Source organism: Euprymna scolopes, chromosome 12 (genome assembly GCF_053919585.1).
Source record: "Euprymna scolopes isolate OS-2025 chromosome 12, ASM5391958v1, whole genome shotgun sequence".
Classification (NCBI taxonomy): Eukaryota; Metazoa; Mollusca; class Cephalopoda; order Sepiida; family Sepiolidae; genus Euprymna; species Euprymna scolopes.
The window spans coordinates 55,797,584-55,817,603 of record NC_136493.1 but is presented as its reverse complement, the minus strand read 5'-3'; the positions used below and the strand labels follow the sequence as shown (position 1 = coordinate 55,817,603).

Below are 20,020 nucleotides of genomic sequence, written 5' to 3'. Positions count from 1 at the left end.
TATGCATTCAAGCACGTCTGATTGAACACGACAGAGCTATTCTTTTTTCCGATTATTCTGGGTATCTTTTCCATTCGGCGAGCAGTCTTTTTTTTTCAGCTGGCATATTGTATAAAATGGCGTCCAAAAGTTGTTGTTCAGCCATATTCTTCTCAAGCGCTTTCTATCGGTGCATCCGATTATCATCAGAAGCGACTGTTGTTGTTATCGTTTTCTTTTTCTTTTCATTTGAGGCTTGGTGTATTTATAAGTTTTTTTTTTTAATTGGTTATAAAGGTGGGTGCAGGATGGTTAGGGGCGATTAATTTTTATTTTTAATTTTGATTTTCTCATTTTATAGTTTATTTAGTTAGTTTCTTGTTAGTTATTAAATACTGTTAGTATATTTGCCCCGGTCTTAAATGAGATCCGGTTAAAAACACGTCAGCTGAAAAAAAATGACCGCTCGGCGAATGGAAAAGATATCCAGAAAAATCGGAAGAAAAGAATAACTCTGTCGTGTTCAATCAGACGTGCTTGAATAATTACTTGCTGCCAAAATATACAAATATAATATGCATTTGTATATATTAATAGTATGTAACGGAAAAGGTAGCATGAAAAGAAAAACAAAACATTCTGACAACAACAACAACAACAACAACAACAACAACAACAACAACGAAATGGTTTATTCAGTCTACAAATGTTTTTTTTTTTTTTTTAGTTTATATCGTTTGGTATAGATGGTTGATAGTTGGGCAGTGTCCGAATGAGAAATTAATAATAGAAAGGTTTTTTGGCTACAGAAAAATTTTCAGCAGTTATTCAAAGGCCAAGATAATCGATACTTGAATGTTAGGGACCACCAAACGAATGTGAAGAATTGTGGGAAAATAAAGAACGTATGATCCCGTGACGTCATACTTGTAACACAAGTATGACACCACGGGATCATGCGTTCTATGAAACTATACGAACTATGAAAAGACAGAAGAGACTTAATGATATTTTAAAACCTTTTTTTATCTCCTTCAAACTGCAATTAATAATTAATCTTTGTTATAATTTTGTTAGGTTTTAAGATTTACACAGTTTAATGATTAATAATATTTTAAACATCTGTAAAATGAATACGAGGATTCATTTGGTTACTTACCGGCTTCCATACTTTGTTTGATAAAAAGAGACAAATTAGATATCGTAGGGGGTTCGGAAATTGTTTAATTTTTGTGCAGTAATATTTTTAATCGGTTTTAATCTAGCGATATAATTGCTGGCAAGAGTCATTTTTATATTAGAATTTAATATTTAAAACTTTTTTAAACACAATTAATTAAGAATCTATGTTGTAACGGAACATTTTGAAATAATGGAATTTTAATCGTTTTAATCTTGTAAAAATTACTTAATTTTTTACGAAGTTTCTTTTTCTTGGCAATTCAACTGATAATATTATATACTAATTAGAAAAAAAAAACGCTATTTTAAAAGAAACCATAATAATATAAAATTTATATGAATTTTTTAATTGCAACTTCAAGGTAAGTTTTTGTTCAATACGTGCATTTAAATAAAAAAAAATAACTATTTTTTTTACTTATTTGGACTCTTATGTTTCATAATAAATAGAGATTTTGATAGATTTGAATATATTTTGTTCAAGTTTTGAAAAAAATAAATATGGGGGGCACGCACTAAAAAAATCCCCTCATATATTTTGCGGAAACTGCATTTTGTATGTAATTTCATTCTAAAATGGATAAGTATCGAAATTTCACGAAAATCTGACCATTAGTTGATTTTTGCTAGATTTATTAAACACGGGTATGTTTTCACGTTCGGAATTCTTACTACATGGACACGTTATTTTAAAGCGTCAATTATGTAAACAAAATTTTCGTCTCGCAATTTCATTATTTTCGTTCGATGAAATTTTTAAAAAAAATTATTACTAGTTTATTTTGCCCTTCTTCTTTTAAATGGTACAAAAGTTATACTGATAATATTAACTTATAATAAAATTACATCGTGTTAAATAACGGGGGGTAATTCTGTGGTGAATTTTGGAGGTGTCTATAGAATGTGGACATAGATGGGCGAAAGAGAAGGAATATCTGTCTTCGTTGCTTTCAGAGTTATTTCTCCTGATCGGTCGTGACTCCCGAAGAGGACTGAAGTAGTTATTTATAGTACAGATGGAATCTGCACCCTGCAGCTGATTGGTCAGTGTGTAGCCAACTTACCTACCAGGGACATTTCTCCACGAGAGAAAATAAATATTTATGCCTGCTATAAAAGCAGCACAAAGAAAAATTAAATTCATAATTAAGTTTAATACATAAATTTAAATTGATTGAGACTGTCGGACTGCCTTCCTCATCTTGGTTTTTATCGTCACAACGTTTCGGCCGTTTTGCCCTCCGGCCTTCATCAGGTGTTTTGTATCGAACTGGGGAACCGTTTGTTAGGAGTCTCGAACCCAACCCTTTATTATTATTACGGGGGTACCGTGTTCGGCCAAAACGTTGTGACGATAACAACCAAGATGAGGAAGTCAGTCCGACAATCTCAATCAATGAAAACACCTCATCTCAAAAATACAGACAATTACTATAAATTTAAATTGTATTAATAAATATTACCAAAAAGAAAGAAAGAAAAAAAAAGAACGGTAACCGAAGTGATAAAACATTTTTATTGCTTATTGCGAATAAGGAATAAGAAGAAATATACTTCAAATTATGTGCAGTAGAAAGAAATTAATAAATAATTTGCTTTTTCATTGATAAAATATTAATAATTTTTCTAATAAATTTATTTTCCTAAATTTATTAAACCAAGAATGATAATAAAAACGAAAATAACTTATACTTAATGGACCATTAATTTATATAACATTAATTTAAAATTAAATTTAGAATAATAATCTCGGCGTTAATAGTAGTAGCAGTGCTGCAGTGGCGATGGTGGTTTTGTAACTAACAATATAAACCTCACAGTATATATGATCTATGTCGTATTTCTTTTAGTCTGCTGTCTGCCTGCATGTTTGTTCGTTCCATTTGCTCTCGGCAACTACTAAGACGATCTGATTAAAATTTTGTATGGAACTTTATTTTGATAAAGTGCAACGAAGTAAATATCATGATATCTGTTTGATGCACAGTTAGGAATTAATAGGAATTAATGGGAATTAGCATTTAATGCAAAAATGATCACAAATTTAATCATATTCAATCATCAATTTTTCATAAAGCACTTATTCTAAGTCAACAGCTTAAAACTTTTGCATGTTTTTAACGCGCTAAAAAGTTTAGAAATTTTCTTAAATGTTTCTCTTTCTTTAAAAGTTAATATCATCTTACTATTTATTTGTTATTCGCAGAAGTTTGTAAATAAAATAGACTTACTTATACATTTTTGTTTGTTCTTGCGTTTTCAAAAGATATATATGTATGTGTGCGGTGTGTTTGCTCAGTTGGTAGACTGCTCGCCTAGCATTCAAGAGGTTCGGGTTTCAAGTCCTGAGCGCGGATGTGTTTAACTGATGCGCCCAAATGAGGGCGAAGCTCGAGTCGTGGACTTCCAGTCTGTTGGCTTTCTTGGCTCTTGTGGGCTGCGATGTTGGTTTGGCTGTGGAAAATAATTATATATATTTTCTCACACTTTCTGAACTATATATATATATACTAGCATTTTGCCCGGCGTTGCCCGGGTGTTAGGAGGTGTATGTTGAGCAAAAAAAAAAAAAAAAAGCGATCAATTTTTTTAACTTTGACTCCTATTATGACTCCTTAAAATTTAATGTTTTGGGCTCAAATCACTTTATTAAGTTAGATCCAGGTTCAAGGAACCTATATCTAAAATTTCAAGTGTCTAGACCCAAAATTGTCGGAGGAGTTTGGTAGAGTTCTTAAAGGTCAAATCGTTGAAATTTGACCCCTTAACAGCCAAATTTCTGGCTGACACCCGTCACATCGATTTTCCCAAATCTCAGTACCCGGTATTTCAAATTTCGAGTCTATAGACTAAAAATTGACAGAGTTATTGCGTAGGGAAATGTACACAGACAGACAGACACACAGACAGACAGACAGACAGACACGTTCACTTTTATATATATATATATATATATATATATATATATATATAGATAGATAGATAGATAGATAGATAGAGAGATACTTAGCTATCAGATTAGATTTATAGAGAACTAAAATAATACCCATCCCATGACAGGCAAAATTAATTATCTCAAACAGACCATTTTGCAATATCCCCTCATGAGGGAACAAAAAGAATAAAATGCTGCTAAACCTTATGTCTAGAATCTTTATTACACTTTTGATCAAAATCTATTATCACAACGTTTCGGTAACCAACCTTCTTCGGGTGTATCTTGTTGAACTCGGGAATCTGTACGGTTACATATGAATTTTTTCCGCAAAGACCCGTGGCGTAATGGTTAGAGTAATTGGAAAAATCAATTTGTAAAAGTGACCTTCTGAAAGTTGAAGGTTCAATCCTCGGCATGGGCGACCGAAAATACAATTGCGAATTACTTAGTCATGAAGTTTCATTTCGTCAGTCAGGAAAATGAGAGCATTGTACCTCGTGAATTAAATAAAGATTTCTGTTCGAAATTCACGAGTTTGACAGAAAGATTCCCGAGTTCGACAAGATACACCCGAAGAAGGTAGGATGTTACATCGATCGAAACGTTGTTAAAATGACACTCAATATTAGTCCGATGAATCAAAATAATACGAAGAACCAATCCTCATCTAAAAAAAAAAAAAATCGAAAACGTAAAATTCATTATATGATTTTATAATAATTCTAGAAACTTAAAATTTAAGCTTGAAAAGAAATTTATTTAAAGAATCTTACTTAATTAATGTAATGACCATGGATCAGTTTTAATGCAAATTTAACACCATTAAATTAAAAGGAAGTTGTGCCCATATCATTCCCTAAAAAAACATGGAAAATTCTTCAAATAAGCTGTTATTTGGGAATTATTATTATTATGTCTAATGCCCATTGTTAAAATTTCACAAAGATCGGACATATCTGAATTTTTACGAAATGATCTCACCCCATTAGCCCGTTTTGAATAAAACTAAATGCACTTATGTTTACGGCTAGCAGTTGTGTTCCAAAAATATAATAATCGGTTAATTAGTTTAGGAGTGTATTCTATATATGGAAATATATAAACATATACAAATATGGAGTGTATTCTATATATGGAAATATATAAACATATACAAATGCCTAACTTTACACAAATAGAGATGTTACGTTTACAACTATTAATATATGGGTTATTTATTTATTTGTTTATTCATTTTTGCTGTTGGTTGTTCTTTTATTCCCAACAGGTTTTAAGATGTTGTTTCTACTGCCTTTGACTGCATGTATTCTCATGCAGTTGTCTCCCTTTGCGCTAGCAACCGATGGTTTTAGTTTGCTGTACACAACAAATCCGAAAGAACTGGAAGATGTTGCAATTCAGTTTGAGAAACCACTACCCAAATGGCTGAAAGGTACCTTGGTAAGTATTGCATCCCTCCCAGTCTAAACTCATAAATTATTATAAAATAATAAAAAAATAAATAAATAAATAAAATAAGAGACAATCTACAAAGCAGCATGAATACGGACTTATTAAAACAAACAATGCCATTAAGATTTTGGTTCTTTTCCTGTGCACAAAAGTACCATAGTACTTAACTTCTGCTTTTAAACTGAGGACGTTATCCAAGGCTTAGACAACGTCTCTCCTATTCTAATACAGGCATTTACATATGAAACAAAGAAAGAACACGGAAAAAAAATAATGTCTAAAAAAGCAAAAAAAAACACAAAACAAACATTTATTCCTAACAAACCCGAAATGATCCACTTTCAGATCGTATCCATAAAAATATGTACAATAAAGTCTGAAAAGGATGTTACGTGTATATGTGTAAGTTGAGGGAAGTGTCTTACATATCGTGAAATGACTGTGCTTAGCGCACGTATGTTGATGAATGTGCTCATCAGAGACAAGATCAGTAAAAGAGTACGAAATTGTCCTGTGCGTCCCTCTTTATATCATAAATTGTAGTGCATTCTACTATCTCGAAAGGAGAGATAATTCGGAATTGAAACGCCCCTCTGTGTACGTGTGTAGGAAACAATAGGTAATGCTACAAAACTTTCATTCAAGTGTTACTTTTATTATGTTTCCAAAAGTACATTTGGTGGTTACTATGCAATTAAGACTATCACTAGACCCGATTTATACTCAACACAACACATTAATGATGTTACCACGATTATAACAGGACATCGATTTTTCCAAAATGATTAGGGCGTGTGATCAAGTACCTGTCGAACAAAAGATATTCTTAAAATGATTATAACCATCTCTGTCGATTGGCAATCAAAATGCAGACCAAATTTTCTAAATATTTATCTGTAAGTACAATTTGTATTTTTTTGTGTGTGCTTATCTATTTCTGCTTTTAAAGTATAATTTAAGATAAACGTTACTTTCTATTCGACAATTTGATGTGTGTACACCTGTCACCAATGCTCTCTTTACTATTAGTCCCTGTCTGTGTAGCTCTCCTGTTGAGGAATATTTATTTTTATATTCATGACTCATTAATAAAGTCCACGTTCTGTTCTTCTTCACGCCTAACTTCATTTTAGTTATAAATTTAAAAGTTTCGAAATCAATTTCCAATAAGACAGTGTCATCATAGTAAAGACATATCAGGCATTTTATATTCATTAATAAATATCAATTTTTTAAATATGTTTTGAAAACGAATGTAATAATACATGGTGATCCTAAAATAACGCTCACATTTAAAGAAATCATTTCTTTTTCCGAAAAACAAAATCCTTTCTTTTTCTTTAAGAAATTCCCAACCTTTTCGCAAGCACGATCAATCCGGCTTGTATAACTACTGTAAAAAGAAGAATAAGAAAGAAAATGAAAACAGAAAGTAACATACAATACAGAGGTTTATTAAAATTTCATTGTTGAAAAATAAAGCGAGCGAAACGAAAAACGAAAGTAACACGCCCGTCTTCTGACACAGCGATGAATAAAAGCAAGCGAAAAAATCAACTCAGAAACTTTTAGTCGTTATTTCAAGCGAATTGCTTTCGACAAACGAAACAGACACATATACATCAGAGAAAAAAAAACCCATTTAGAATGTTTTGTTTAGTTATTTTACCATGCATAGATTACGAAAGAAATTTAACGTACCGCGAAATTTCAAAGAATCCAGAAATTTCTTAACTGTTTTCACCTCTTTTACGATACAAAAAATTTAATACTGTTTACCTGCTATAAATTAAGAAATGTATTATTTATTGAATTTGCAATTAGCAGCTAAATTTTCTGCTTGTGACAAAACTCGCGTCAATTTTTTAAAACAAGAATCGATTGTAGTTGGATAGTTCCATTTGAAAAATAATCCTAGTCGGATAAAGTATTTTCTGAAAGATATTGAATAGTTTTTTTTTTAAATTATTATTTTGAAATACATTGTGGCACGAGACACAAGAAAAACTGGATAGGCAGAATTTAATATCGATATGTCAGAATGGAGTCTATAGATGAACAACTCGGAGAAATAGATTGGCTTCATTTTGTATATTAGAAGAAATATATAAATATATTGTTTAATTATATAAATATTTATCTATCTAGGTGACAGTAATATTTTTTATCGACGAACCAGTTTTACTATTTTTGTACGCCTTGAAATAATATGGCAAGAAATATTTAGGATACTCTAAACTGACCGCCTCTGAATTTTATGGAAATTAAATAATTTGTTGATATATTTACTTCCTATTGTAATTTTGTTTGGTGAACATTTACTAATACAACATGAATAAAAAACATTTACTAATACAACATGAATAAAAAACATTTACTAATACAACATGAATAAAAAACATTTACTAATACAACATGAATAAAAAACATTTACTAATACAACATGAATAAAAAACATTTACTAATACAACATGAATAAAAAACATTTACTAATACAACATGAATAAAAAACATTTACTAATACAACATGAATAAAAAACATTTACTAATACAACATGAATAAAAAACATTTAATATTTTTTAAAAAGTAAACATAAAGAATGGGACATTTTTTATGTTTATGTTTAACTAAAATTATCAAAAACTTCTTAACGGTCCTGGATATGACCTAAAACTATATCCGATGGTGAGGCCCCACCTTGCGGGCCTTGAGGAGTGTGGAGCCACCCTTTAATTGCCATTGCTCCCAGGTCCACTCTGACCTGGAGTGGTAGGACCTGTTAGGGTCCCAACTATGGGTTAAATAGGATCTGACTTAAAAAAACAAATATACTCCATTAAAAATCGTTCCTCAAAATAACTAGATTCGGCATTAAATAATCTGAAAAAGGTTGAAATGCCGTAAAACAAAAACAACCAATCCACCAACCAAAAACTTCTCAAGGCCGAAAATAATACAAAGATTTTTAGCGAATAAAAAAAAAAGCCCCCCCCCAAAAAAAAGCAGCAGACCAGTCAGTCTTATTTAAAACCAATTGATTCTTGTTGTTCTCGAAATAAGAATCCCAGATAATTACTGTAAATACGATTCTAATTCCATTTTTTTTAACAGATTTCTTATTGTGTTAAAAAATTCAAATTCGGGCTTAAAAGATCAAAACTTTATCATCAACCTTCTTGTCAATGCAATCATCAATAAGGTCCAATAGGTAACCGTTATTGATAAATATTTCCCTGATCTTATACAAGTTCGGTGTCAAATCTGTTGGGTGAACATATGAGAATTCTATTTTAAATCCCCTAAAAAGCTTGGACATGCGAAGTGCCCGGTTTATTTAAAACTACCGTGGATTGGGGGCAAGAGTTAAATTGCCTAAACAGATTATTAGAAGTGTTTATAAGTGTTTTTACTCTGTTTCCTTGCGTTTGGTATACACTACGAGACCTGCTTTTCCTTTTTTTCGCAAAGATAGTATACCCTACACCCAAAATAGTAATATTGTTTATCAATTTAAATGCCAGTGCGATGCTGGTTATGTCGGGCGAACATCTTTGCTAACTCGTATAAATCAGCACGTTCCATCTAAACTCAGACAGGGGAGGGTAGGATCTGGTAGTCTCCTTCTTTCTGTAGCCTTGGACTCTGCTATTGGCCAGCATTTGGTTGACAATCCATGCTGTGCCGATAAATATAAAATAGAGTGGTTACACAGAGCAGACTCCATTATTAAGATGTCTTTTTTCGTAGCTCGCCGTGTGGAGAATTATCAGGCCACGTGGAGATATTCATTTATTGAAAAGTAAGCCTTTCTTTTGAAATCACCGTCGTTAATGCTTTTATGCGTTGTTGTTATTGTTGTTGTTTTATATATTGACTGTTATTGTTAAAATTTCATTTATTATTACTGTTTTTAACGGGCTCGGCTATGGCCGTGACAGCCCGCATGCCGCCCCCATTAGACAATAATGAAACAGGAGCGGAAGTTGCTCTTCCCACTCCGACAAATTCAAAATGGAACAAGCCACCGAAAGTAACAATTAATGTTACTGAATTCGTCGAAAAGGCTAAAGGACCTTGTTGTTAACAATGGTTTACTCGTGTACTTACCAAAGTTGGAGATTATTAGAAAGAAAAGCCTTGTCGTGTTCGTAGTCGACATGAAGACTAAAAAAGTGATTGGAGCAAACTCGGAAATTGTCTTCAAGCTGCTGGCTTAGACCCCAGCGTATCATAAAATGTAAAGGTTACAATACCTGGAATATCCTTTTTTCTACGGAAGACGAGTGCATAAAAATCTCCCAAAAAGAGATTATCACACCAGAATACGTTTTACGCACTGAATACATGGGGAAAAGAAGGACAACAGTCTCTGTCTTCAATGTACCGTTTCATGTGGAGGACGAGCACCTAGACTGTATTGCCACGGAGTCTATGAAGTGTGTGCAATGGTCAGCACGGTGGGTGTAAGTTGGTTTGCGTTGGTCGCGAATGTGTCGACTACATGCTTATGGTCACAAGTGGGTCTGCGAGGAAATTTGTCCGCCCGTAGAGAGTGCTCTCAACGCAGTGACTGTTCCAAACGGGTACCCTATTCCACACCTGCATGACTTCTCAGCTTCCTTATCCGGATCAACTGTTTTCTCCCGGATCAATTTAGTCCGTGCGTACAATCAGATTCTCGTTGCTGAGGAAGACATTCCTAAGACTGCGATATGATACAATACTCCCTTCCTAGTTAGCTGGAAGCTAGAGAAAAGAAAATTGGAGAAAAAGCATGCATATATATATATATATATATATATATATATGTGTGTGTGTGTGTGTGTGTCCACTGTATAGAGAACGAGGAAGAATTTTTTTATTTATTAAGTAGCAGGGTGAAAAGATAGAGTTGCGACGTTATAGGATATCAGAAGGTTGCGTGTTTAAATCACGTCGGGGTCACCAATCTGTTGGGGACAGGATGGTCTGCTGTGTGATAGACGACCCCTGTGTGTAATGGTGGATGTGTATTTTAATGGTAGAGGAATTGAAAAGGCAAAAGGTCGCATAATGAGGACGAAAATATACCGTTATATATATCAGCGAAAGAAATGCAATTTATTTACATAAATATACATGAAAGCGGTAGAAAGAATGAGAGTTCATTGAAAGATGAGTAACGTTACTTGTGGTTGACTGGCTAGTCTGGAACGCGGTGGTGGCCCATGGCCCCACCGGAGCGGTGTTTGTCACATCTTGACTGCTTGAAGGTCCAGCACGAAAGAGGAAGAAATATGGGAGACAGGAAGTGACGTAGATAGGTCGTTCTTCTGAATTAAAGGACGACAATCGAGTTAGGCGGGGAGTTTTTAACTCCCACAGAGGTATCTTCAAGCCCCCCTTTCTTTCAGACTCCAAAGAGGTGACAGACCATGCGATTTGCCAGAGATGCGGGTTCCCTTGCAATATTTTCGTAAGAGGTGTTAGTAATAAAGCGATCAAACCCGCATCACCTTTTTCGACTGGAAAATCCATGTATCTGCCACTGTTTATAAGGGGGGGGGTCTTATTACTAACAATGTTCCCTTTCTTTTCATTGTAAATATAACTTTTAATTTCTTTATTCAACTCCAACCCACCTTTTTACATATTGCATTACACTGGGTAAGTAGGTTAGTCATAGTATGAGGTTTTGGTGATTGAAGAAGGATGTATATGCTGATGGATGTATAGTATAAATGAGGTATTGTGGGGAGAGTAGACTGAAAGTAGGATCTAGGTAAGTTAGCTTACGCAGCATTAGTTAGTCAAGGCCGACTTTTCCCCCATTCCCCAATTTTTCGGCCTTGTGCCAAATGTTTCTTTAAAAATCTTGTATTTTTATTGGAAATAAATAACCACAGAGCAGACTTCAAAAACCATTTCAAGATTTTGGAGTTATATATTATTCGTATCATATACATATATTCTAATTGTAATAAATTTATATTAAAATATTTATTAATTTTACTAATTGCCTCAACTTTGTAATCGTAGTTTGATATAGTTTATGCAAGTTTACTAAACGATCACAACGTGTATGGCATCATTCATTGACAATTAAAGGCATAATTGAAAAAAACATCGATTGGAATGAAAGCATATGTTTTATATGTTTGCTTAATGATCGCTAATAAAAAGAATCAAGACAGAAGCAACTGAAATGTTTTTTTTATAATTAGAATTGTGTTGTTTTTTTTCTCTATACAATTAAATGAAACTACTAATCATAGTCAGCTTAGTTTGGCTATTTTATTCGATTGAGAACTATAAAGAACAAAGATCAGTTCTCTATTAAATGCGTTAAGTCATAAAAGACATACAACGACTTGTGAAAATTAATTAGAATTGTGATAGTTTTATATGTAATTAAATGTATCTGTTGCCATCGACAGCTAAGAATGGCTATTTAATTTCGTTTAAGAAGACTATAAAAACCTAAAGTCAATTCAGCAGTAAACATGTTGAGTGATGAAAGCCAGGGTAACAGAAATGGAATAAGTAGTCTTACTAGTTGGCAAAAAAAAGAGAACATTTTGAAAGAATGAAAGCGAAAGAGAGAGAGAGAGAGAGAGAGAGAGAGAGAGAGAGGAAAGACAAGAAAGAGAGACGCTGAGGAAGAGATATAAAGGAAGAAATAAAAGGAGGAGAGATATAATGATGATGCGTGATTGTTCTAATGAACAATTTTGAAAAGTATGGAAGGAAAGAGAAAAGGAATAAAATAGATAAAGCGTGATAAGTGTCAAGGATATTTTACCGTTTATGGATGGGGTGCATATAACATTGTTCTTTTAAAATAAAGTATTGATATAATTCTTTTATTTTTTTATATTTATGAAAAATACAATAAGCTATGTGGAGTTCGTCCTAAAAAATAATACGAGGAAAAGAGGTTGATGGATAAAAAAAGGTTGAGAATCAATGATCGACTATGCAGTGTTCAAATTCCGTCCGGTCTATTCTGACCATTTACACATTACACTTCTTCTCCAGTTATGAATTTAAAATTTTCGCAAGTGAGTTGATTTGCCGTAAAACAAACAACCCAAATTAATCATACAAGAAGAGATAGATAGATAGATAGATAGAAAGATAGATAGATAGAGAGAGAGAGAGAGAGAGAGAGAGAGAGAGAGAGTCGATTTTTGTGTGTTTGTATGTGTGAGAGAGACAGAACCACAGTAGATAGATAGATAGATAGAGAGAGAGAGAGAGAGAGAGAGATAGAGAGAGAGACAGACAGACAGACAGATACAGACAAACAGACAGACAGACAGAGGCAGAGAGAGATACACATATATCAAAGAGATAAATTGATAGTCAAACATAATGAAAGAGAAAGATGGCGAGAGACAAAAAAAAAAATAAAAATAAACGAAGGCAAAGACAGAGACCTATACAGACTTACAGAGTGAGGCTTTCATGTACCTTTCCCCACCAGAAAACGAAAATACTCCATGTCTGGCAAAGGCAACATTAAATCCAAATTATGTATTTTTTTCTTTTCCAGATCCGAAATGGATTCGGTAGATTCGAACTTGGTAAACGTCGAATGATCCATATGTTTGATGCTTATGCCAAATTGTCCAGTTGGAAATTTAAAGGTGATGGTCATGCCACTTTCTCGACCAAATTCGTCCAGAGTAGCTTTTATGAGCAGTCAATGGCCAGTGGCGATATTGCACCATTTATGAATTTCATGGGAGTCGAACCTCCGTTTGGCTTTCTACAAAAGATGAAGGGGATGCTGAATGGCCTCGACAACATGAATGTCAACGTTTATCCTTATTCCAAAGTTGCAGGAAGCAATGATATGAAAGACAGGGGATATTACGCAATGACAGACTATTGGAAAATCTACGAGTTTAATGCCACTAGCTTAGATACAGTTGGGCTTGTTCAGGCTCAAATTCCTGGAACGTCAAGGAAGTCGATGTTTGACATGCTATCATTTGTTTCCACGGCTCACCCTCTTCCCGAAATTGGCAAGACATCATCACTTGTTTTCCTCAGCAAAATGTCTCTCACCCCCTTCTCGAAAAGTACAGTGAACCTGGTCCGAATCAAAGCAACAGAAGAACGTGAAATTATTGCCTCCATTCCCGTCGATAAATTGCCATACATGCATTCATTTTCCGTTACTAAAAACTATGCCATCCTCTTTTTCAGTCCAATTTTTGTTAACACATTTAAAATGGCACGCACAGGTCACCCATTCGAAGGACTGGATTGGTACGGAGATCAACAAACTCGGGTCCATGTTATTAACCTGAAAACGGGCGAGGTGACAAGCATGGATACGGAGAACACATTCACAATGCACCATGCCAACGCATACGAAGACGAGAAAGGCAACATCGTTCTCGATCTGGTCACTTACGACGACCCGAATTTTATAACCTCAATGACCTTGGATAACTTCCGAGATCCGGTAAAGAGAAACAATATATCCTTCACTGCCAAATTCAAGCGGTATAATATCGACATGAAGGCAAAGAAGGTCACTCCTTACTCTTTCCCGAACGCCAAGGGACAAGAGTTTATGACACATTTTGATTTTCCGAAAATTAACGAGAAATACCGAGCTAAGAAATACTGTATCATGTACGGAATTACAGTGAAACCAGACGGCAAAACCATCACTAAGAATGGTATGGTGAAGAAAAACGTATGCGAAAAAGGACGAGACTTAGCTTACATCAGTGACAACGTATACTTTAGCGAGACTATATTTGTTCCGACGCCAAACGGCAAAGAAGAAGACGATGGCATCCTTCTGAGTTCTGTCCTGGATGGCAACGCGAAGAAGAGTTACTTGTACATCATTGATCCCAAAACAATGAATATTACAAATAAGGCCGAATTGCCAACCCTTGTTCCTTATACACTCCATGGCGATTTCTTCCCCGAAGTATACTAAAATACAACACACCATACTGGCTGAGGTATATATATATATATATATATATATATATATATATATATATATATATATATATATAAAAGCAATGATGACAACATTAGAAATTAAGATATCGACTATGATTTACAACTCCAAATTTTGGTCGTTGAATACTCTTTGACAGTTTATTATGTATTCCCTCTAATTAGGTAGTGAAAGGTACTTAATTTCTTTCAATTTTTGTGCAAATTGTCAGTAGCCCTGAGCTAAGATGCTAGCCCATGAAGTCAAGGGTAACTTTGTGACTGGGATCTCATCATCTTTATCCGGCTTGAAAACTTTTGAGGGATTCCATATTTAAGTGCTTCTTCAGAAGGTTAGGGTTATACACAAAAGCGGTTTTTAATGCAGAAAAAAATCCAGCTCTCCAAAAAAATGGTAATTTGAATGAGGACAAAAATTTAAATTAATTCATTCTAGAATGATTTCTTCTTTACTGATCAAGAATATAAAAGAGGAAGCGGAGTGTTATTACATTTTAAAAACCAACCAAGGAACGAGAAAGTATGTGATTGATTGTTACTAATTTGAATCAATTGTTCTATTCTAATTATCGTATCTGAAACCAACAACCTCAAATCAGATGAGAACATTACGTTCATGTTTGGCTCAACTTTGTAAACCGATGTCATTAGTAAGTAAAATCAGCATTTCAGTCTACATGGAGACTCGCGTGTGTTAATTTCTTAGAAAACTTTTTCGAATCAAGTTGGTGAATATTTCTATCTCAAATTTAATCTCCATTTTGATTTTCGAAATATGAACGAGATTTTTTCAGCCAGTCAAATCAAAATAATATAAGTAAAAATAGACATTATCTGTGAAAAAGAATAAAAGATTTGAAATATCAACCCAGGCATTGTTTTTTCTTTGTTTTTATTTTATTGTGTGTTCACGTTGAAATAAATAATCCCGGTTCTATTTCCATATTCGGACAGATTGCATTTTTCAACACTTTTAATAATGATAGTAGTTGAAATGAACGGATTTAGCATGGCATTATATTTGTCGACACTCGATGTCCACACGATTGCCAAACAAAATAAAACTCACGTCTTGAACTGTTAAGTGCCGATTTTGAAAACTAGTATTTCTTGCTTTTAGATCTAAAAATACGTTGCATTAGATTTGATTAGGACTGGGATTGTCCATGATATTGTATATTGGAATGATCCATAATATTGTCTTTTGGAATGGCCCACGATATTGTCTTTTGGAATAGTCCACCATATTGCCTCTTGGTATGGTCCACAATATTGTTTCTTGGTATGGTCCACAATATTGTCTCTTGGTATGGTCCACAATATCATGTCCTCGTGTCTAACTGTAGCAAATGATGCGTGTTACTTTAATTATATTGAACTCATTAAGAACGTTCTAAATATTGTGATACCCAATTTTCACACAATATATTTTGACCACAAGGTGACCAAAATACAGACCCCTTGGATTAGTAATGAGTCACCACTTATCAAAGCCCATAATTATTCGAGGATAAGAGTTAATGAGATTATCAGTTGGATAATGAAATAGAACAATGGCAAGATTTATAACAATGGGTGGAAATTTAATTACTACGGTCAACAGGTATTTGTTAACATTCAACTTGAATACGAGCATGTTGTAATCCGCTGGAAAGCAGTATGGCTGTAACGTTCCACATTGAAAGGGAAGTTCTGGTAAATCAACTATTTTTATGGAAATTTAGTTTGGTCTTAGGTAAAACGAGAAAGAAAAAGTTCTTTGCGATGATGGTAGATGAGTTCTTGCTGTGGATATTTTAAAAGAAGAAACCAGAGATTGGAGCTCAATCGAGCGCCCACAATGGAATTTACGATAGAGTAGAGTAGAGACAGTCTAGCAACATCTTTTATATGAGGAAGGGGCTGTAGTGAAAGGGAAGAGATCACCACCCACTAGATTGCGAAGTTGATTTTGTACTCTACTAAGACAGGGAAGAGTTCACCGAGCAATGCTTCCCCAGATGTTGCAGCAGTATTCCAGCTTGGGACGTATATGATTTTTATACAAGCAGACTATTACACCAGATATCTGAAACAGTAGATTAGTCCAACAATTTTCTCAGGAACTTTAACAACAGATTTGATGTAGGTCTTCCATTTCAGGCCTTGAATAAAAATCAATCGTAGGAGCAGAACAAAGAAGTGTCTTCCTCACCGAGAGGGGTCTCATTTCAGCTGAGGAAAAAAGAGGATCCAAGCGTTGGTTGTGAAAGAAGACAAGCTTGCGTTTGAATGGGGTTAAAAATAGGTTACAATTCACTTTTCCCCCCTAATGCGCCACATGCTCCAGAAAAGACAAAATCGGCAAGGTTTTGATCACCAGTACTCTGTTAAGTGCTGCCGTGGACAGTTATGTGTAGATGTCAACAACTTATCTCTAGATGTAATTTGGAAAAATGAAAATTAGGAAGCGGGTATGACTTAAAATTGATTTTAGTGATATGCCAGTTGATTTAAAGTGCTTCGAATTTCTGCCCATTAGCAACCATTTTCATAGACCTATCTGAAAGAAAGGGTGTGATGGCTGAGAAGACATACCTACTTGTATATGCAAAACCTATGCGTTTCTTGCTTGAACAAAAAAGCGTGGCAAGGCAGAGATCAGACAAATGATGCAACTTGGAATAATTTATCCCTCGTGCCGTTATTGGGCATTTAGTTTCAAAACGTGATGGTGCATTTCGAGAATGGAGTGATTACTGTTGCTTAACTCTGTCTCTACACCTGATTTATACCCAATTTCAATAGAAAGATATATGAAAAACTTAAAACTAGTTTTTAAAAGATTCGAAAAATATGGTCATTAATCACATGTATCAAATGCATATTCGGCAATTATAGAATCATGTTTCTAATTTATCGTTTATGTACAGCTGACAATTCTTCTTTCTCCTAATAAGATCAAAATATTCAGCATTTCTTAGTGGCCAAAAGATGAAAGATTTAGGGCTATCTTTAGACGGGGTTATTTTCATGAGCGTTTATTTATTTATTTATTTTTAACCTAACTTATTTATTTTTAACCTAATTGTGGAAGTATACTCCACGGTTTTCTAATCTAATTTTAAACTCAACCTTAACCTAACGTTAACTGGCAGACCATAAAACAAGGTTAATGATAAAGAATTGTTAACTTTTCTAATAGGCTAGAATGGCTCGAAAAATAAGGAACATTTTACGTAAAATTAATATACGAAACTGATCTCTCACTGTAAATTCTGTTGTAAGAATATATATAAAAATATATATATATATATAATATAATAAAAAAATAATCGTTTAAAAACTATTCTATGAGGAGAGGGATCAGCAGAAAATAGTAATCTACAATTGTACCAAATTGTTGGGGGTCTTATTTTTTAAGGTACAAAAGTCAAGGTAGCAGCGTAATAATAGGCAATACAAAACCCCAAATAAACTGAAATGAAATTGTTCCAGTTAAAAAGCTCCAACCTAGTAAAAAATAACTAACATTCGACTACAAAGAATTTTGTAAAAAAGAAAATCCAAAGATTCTGTTTTTATTTTTTTGCCTGAATGTATAATTAACACAGATTTATTTAATTACTAGCAGACCACCTGATGTTGTTCAGTCATAAAATACGCATATTATATTTTAATTGATGCAGACATGTGCATGCGAATATGATCTTTTTTCTAAAAAGTTCACTCCTTGTAAGTAAAAAAAAAAAAAAATACTCGAGCTGAGATCAAAACCCAAAGCTAAAGACAATGAGTCAAGTACGATAACCATTAGATCAGTTTGACACGATCTTTATAAAGTGTTTTCAAACCTACTTATTCTTAATATAAAGAATCTGTCATGTTTCACATGCGCCGTGCATGTACATACGTGAAACAGTTGACAAACAGATAAAAATCCGATGACTCCCAAGTGCCACTTTTCCAATTTTGACACCTGAGCAGCCCCGTTTTCCGGATGAAAACCAATTAAAAAGTTTTTCACATGTCTAAATACCCTATATACTAAATTTTTAGCTTCTACATATATAGGTTCAGAAGTGTCCTCGCACACATTCTCATATACATACAGGGGGACCCCCCCCCAAAAAAAAAACAAAAGCTAAATGGAGGCCATCTAGAACATATGATGTAGAACGCAGAAAAAAGGCCAAAGACCCAAGTGTTTTGATGTGATGTTTTGAATATAATAAACTAGTTATGACCAAAGTTTCATTTAATTCGGACAAAACACTAAAAAACAATTAGAGTTGGGACCCGTTTTTTTGGGGTCACCCTATATATATATATATATATATATATATACATATATATATATACATATATATATATACATATATATATATATATATATATATACATATATATATATACATATATATATATACATATATATATATATATATATATATATATATATATATATATATATATATATACTAGCATGGGTACCCGGCGTTGCCTGGGTTGACATGAAGTTCTGTTTAAAACACGCCTGCTATACTAATCATTTTCATTATGGGTAACGTGGATACTCCCACAACAATTTCAAAAATAAAAGAACGGATAAAAACATGTAAATGTAATCGCCCCTCAAAAGAAGTATCTGATACTCTCTCCACCATATAATTCGGTAGAAGGGATCACTGTCCTAAGAAAACTTACGATTTTGTGGACCTAAAAAATAACCTTTATGCGTGTATTTACTTTTTATTTTGGCAAATGTGTAGTTTAGCGGCGTAAATTATTTGCCCGACAAAAAAACAAAAAAACAAAAACATATATATATATATATATATATATATATATATATATATATATATATATATATATATATATATATATATATATATATATAAACTTTTTATAAAACACATTGTTAGACCCAAAGGCTGAAATAAAACCAAAAATAAATTTCATTTTTATTACTTTTTTATCATTTATATTTATTATTCGAGGCCGCTATATTGCTTTTAAAATTTGGCCTTTTTAAGGTTTGTCAGATTGGTCTTTTTAAGCTCTTTCATGAACTAAGTTTTTGGCCGCCATATTTTTTTTTGTAATGAAAGAGCGTAAAAAGGCCAAATTTGGCATTAAAAAAGCTAATCTGCCAAACCTAAAAAAGGCCAAATTTTAAATGTGTAAGGCGTGCACATTTAGTCTAATAAAAAATGATTAAAAAAAAAAAAAACAACATAAAAATGAATTTTTTTTGTTTTGGGTCTAATAATGTTTTATATAAAAATAAATAGTTTTTATAATTTCTTTTGTCTGTTTAATTTGTTTAATTTACGCCGCTAAACTACACATTTACCTTTATTTTTTTGTAAGAGCACTTTTTTTACTGGCTTTTTTTGTAAATAAAGGAAATTTTAGATTTGTTTTTTTTTGGGGGGGGGGTGATTTGCTTTTTATTTGTCGTTTTATGTTTCTAATGTACCTATTTACTATGCCTCCCCACGGGTCAGAGTTAGACA

The 20,020-nt window shown here is 33.3% G+C and overlaps 1 protein-coding gene across 8 annotated transcripts in view; it reads left to right on the top strand.

Annotated features, from left to right (window-relative positions):
• Positions 1 to 15,389, top strand: part of LOC145291293 (carotenoid-cleaving dioxygenase, mitochondrial-like) — a 47,618-nt gene extending 32,229 nt beyond the window's left edge. For 5 of the 8 annotated variants that reach the window (XM_080136968.1, XM_080136965.1, XM_080136967.1 and 2 more), the window contains exons 2-3: positions 5,367 to 5,539; positions 13,087 to 15,389. In XM_080136968.1, coding sequence (XP_079993094.1) covers positions 5,375 to 5,539; positions 13,087 to 14,496 — 1,575 coding nt within the window. In that variant the 5' untranslated portion in view covers positions 5,367 to 5,374 and the 3' untranslated portion in view covers positions 14,497 to 15,389. Of the gene's footprint in view, positions 1 to 3,015; positions 3,118 to 5,366; positions 5,540 to 6,291; positions 6,448 to 9,242; positions 9,352 to 13,086 lie in introns of those variants that run through there. The other 3 variants (XM_080136962.1, XM_080136969.1, XM_080136970.1) reach the window with 3 other exon arrangements.
• The last annotated feature ends 4,631 nt before the right edge of the window (positions 15,390 to 20,020 follow it).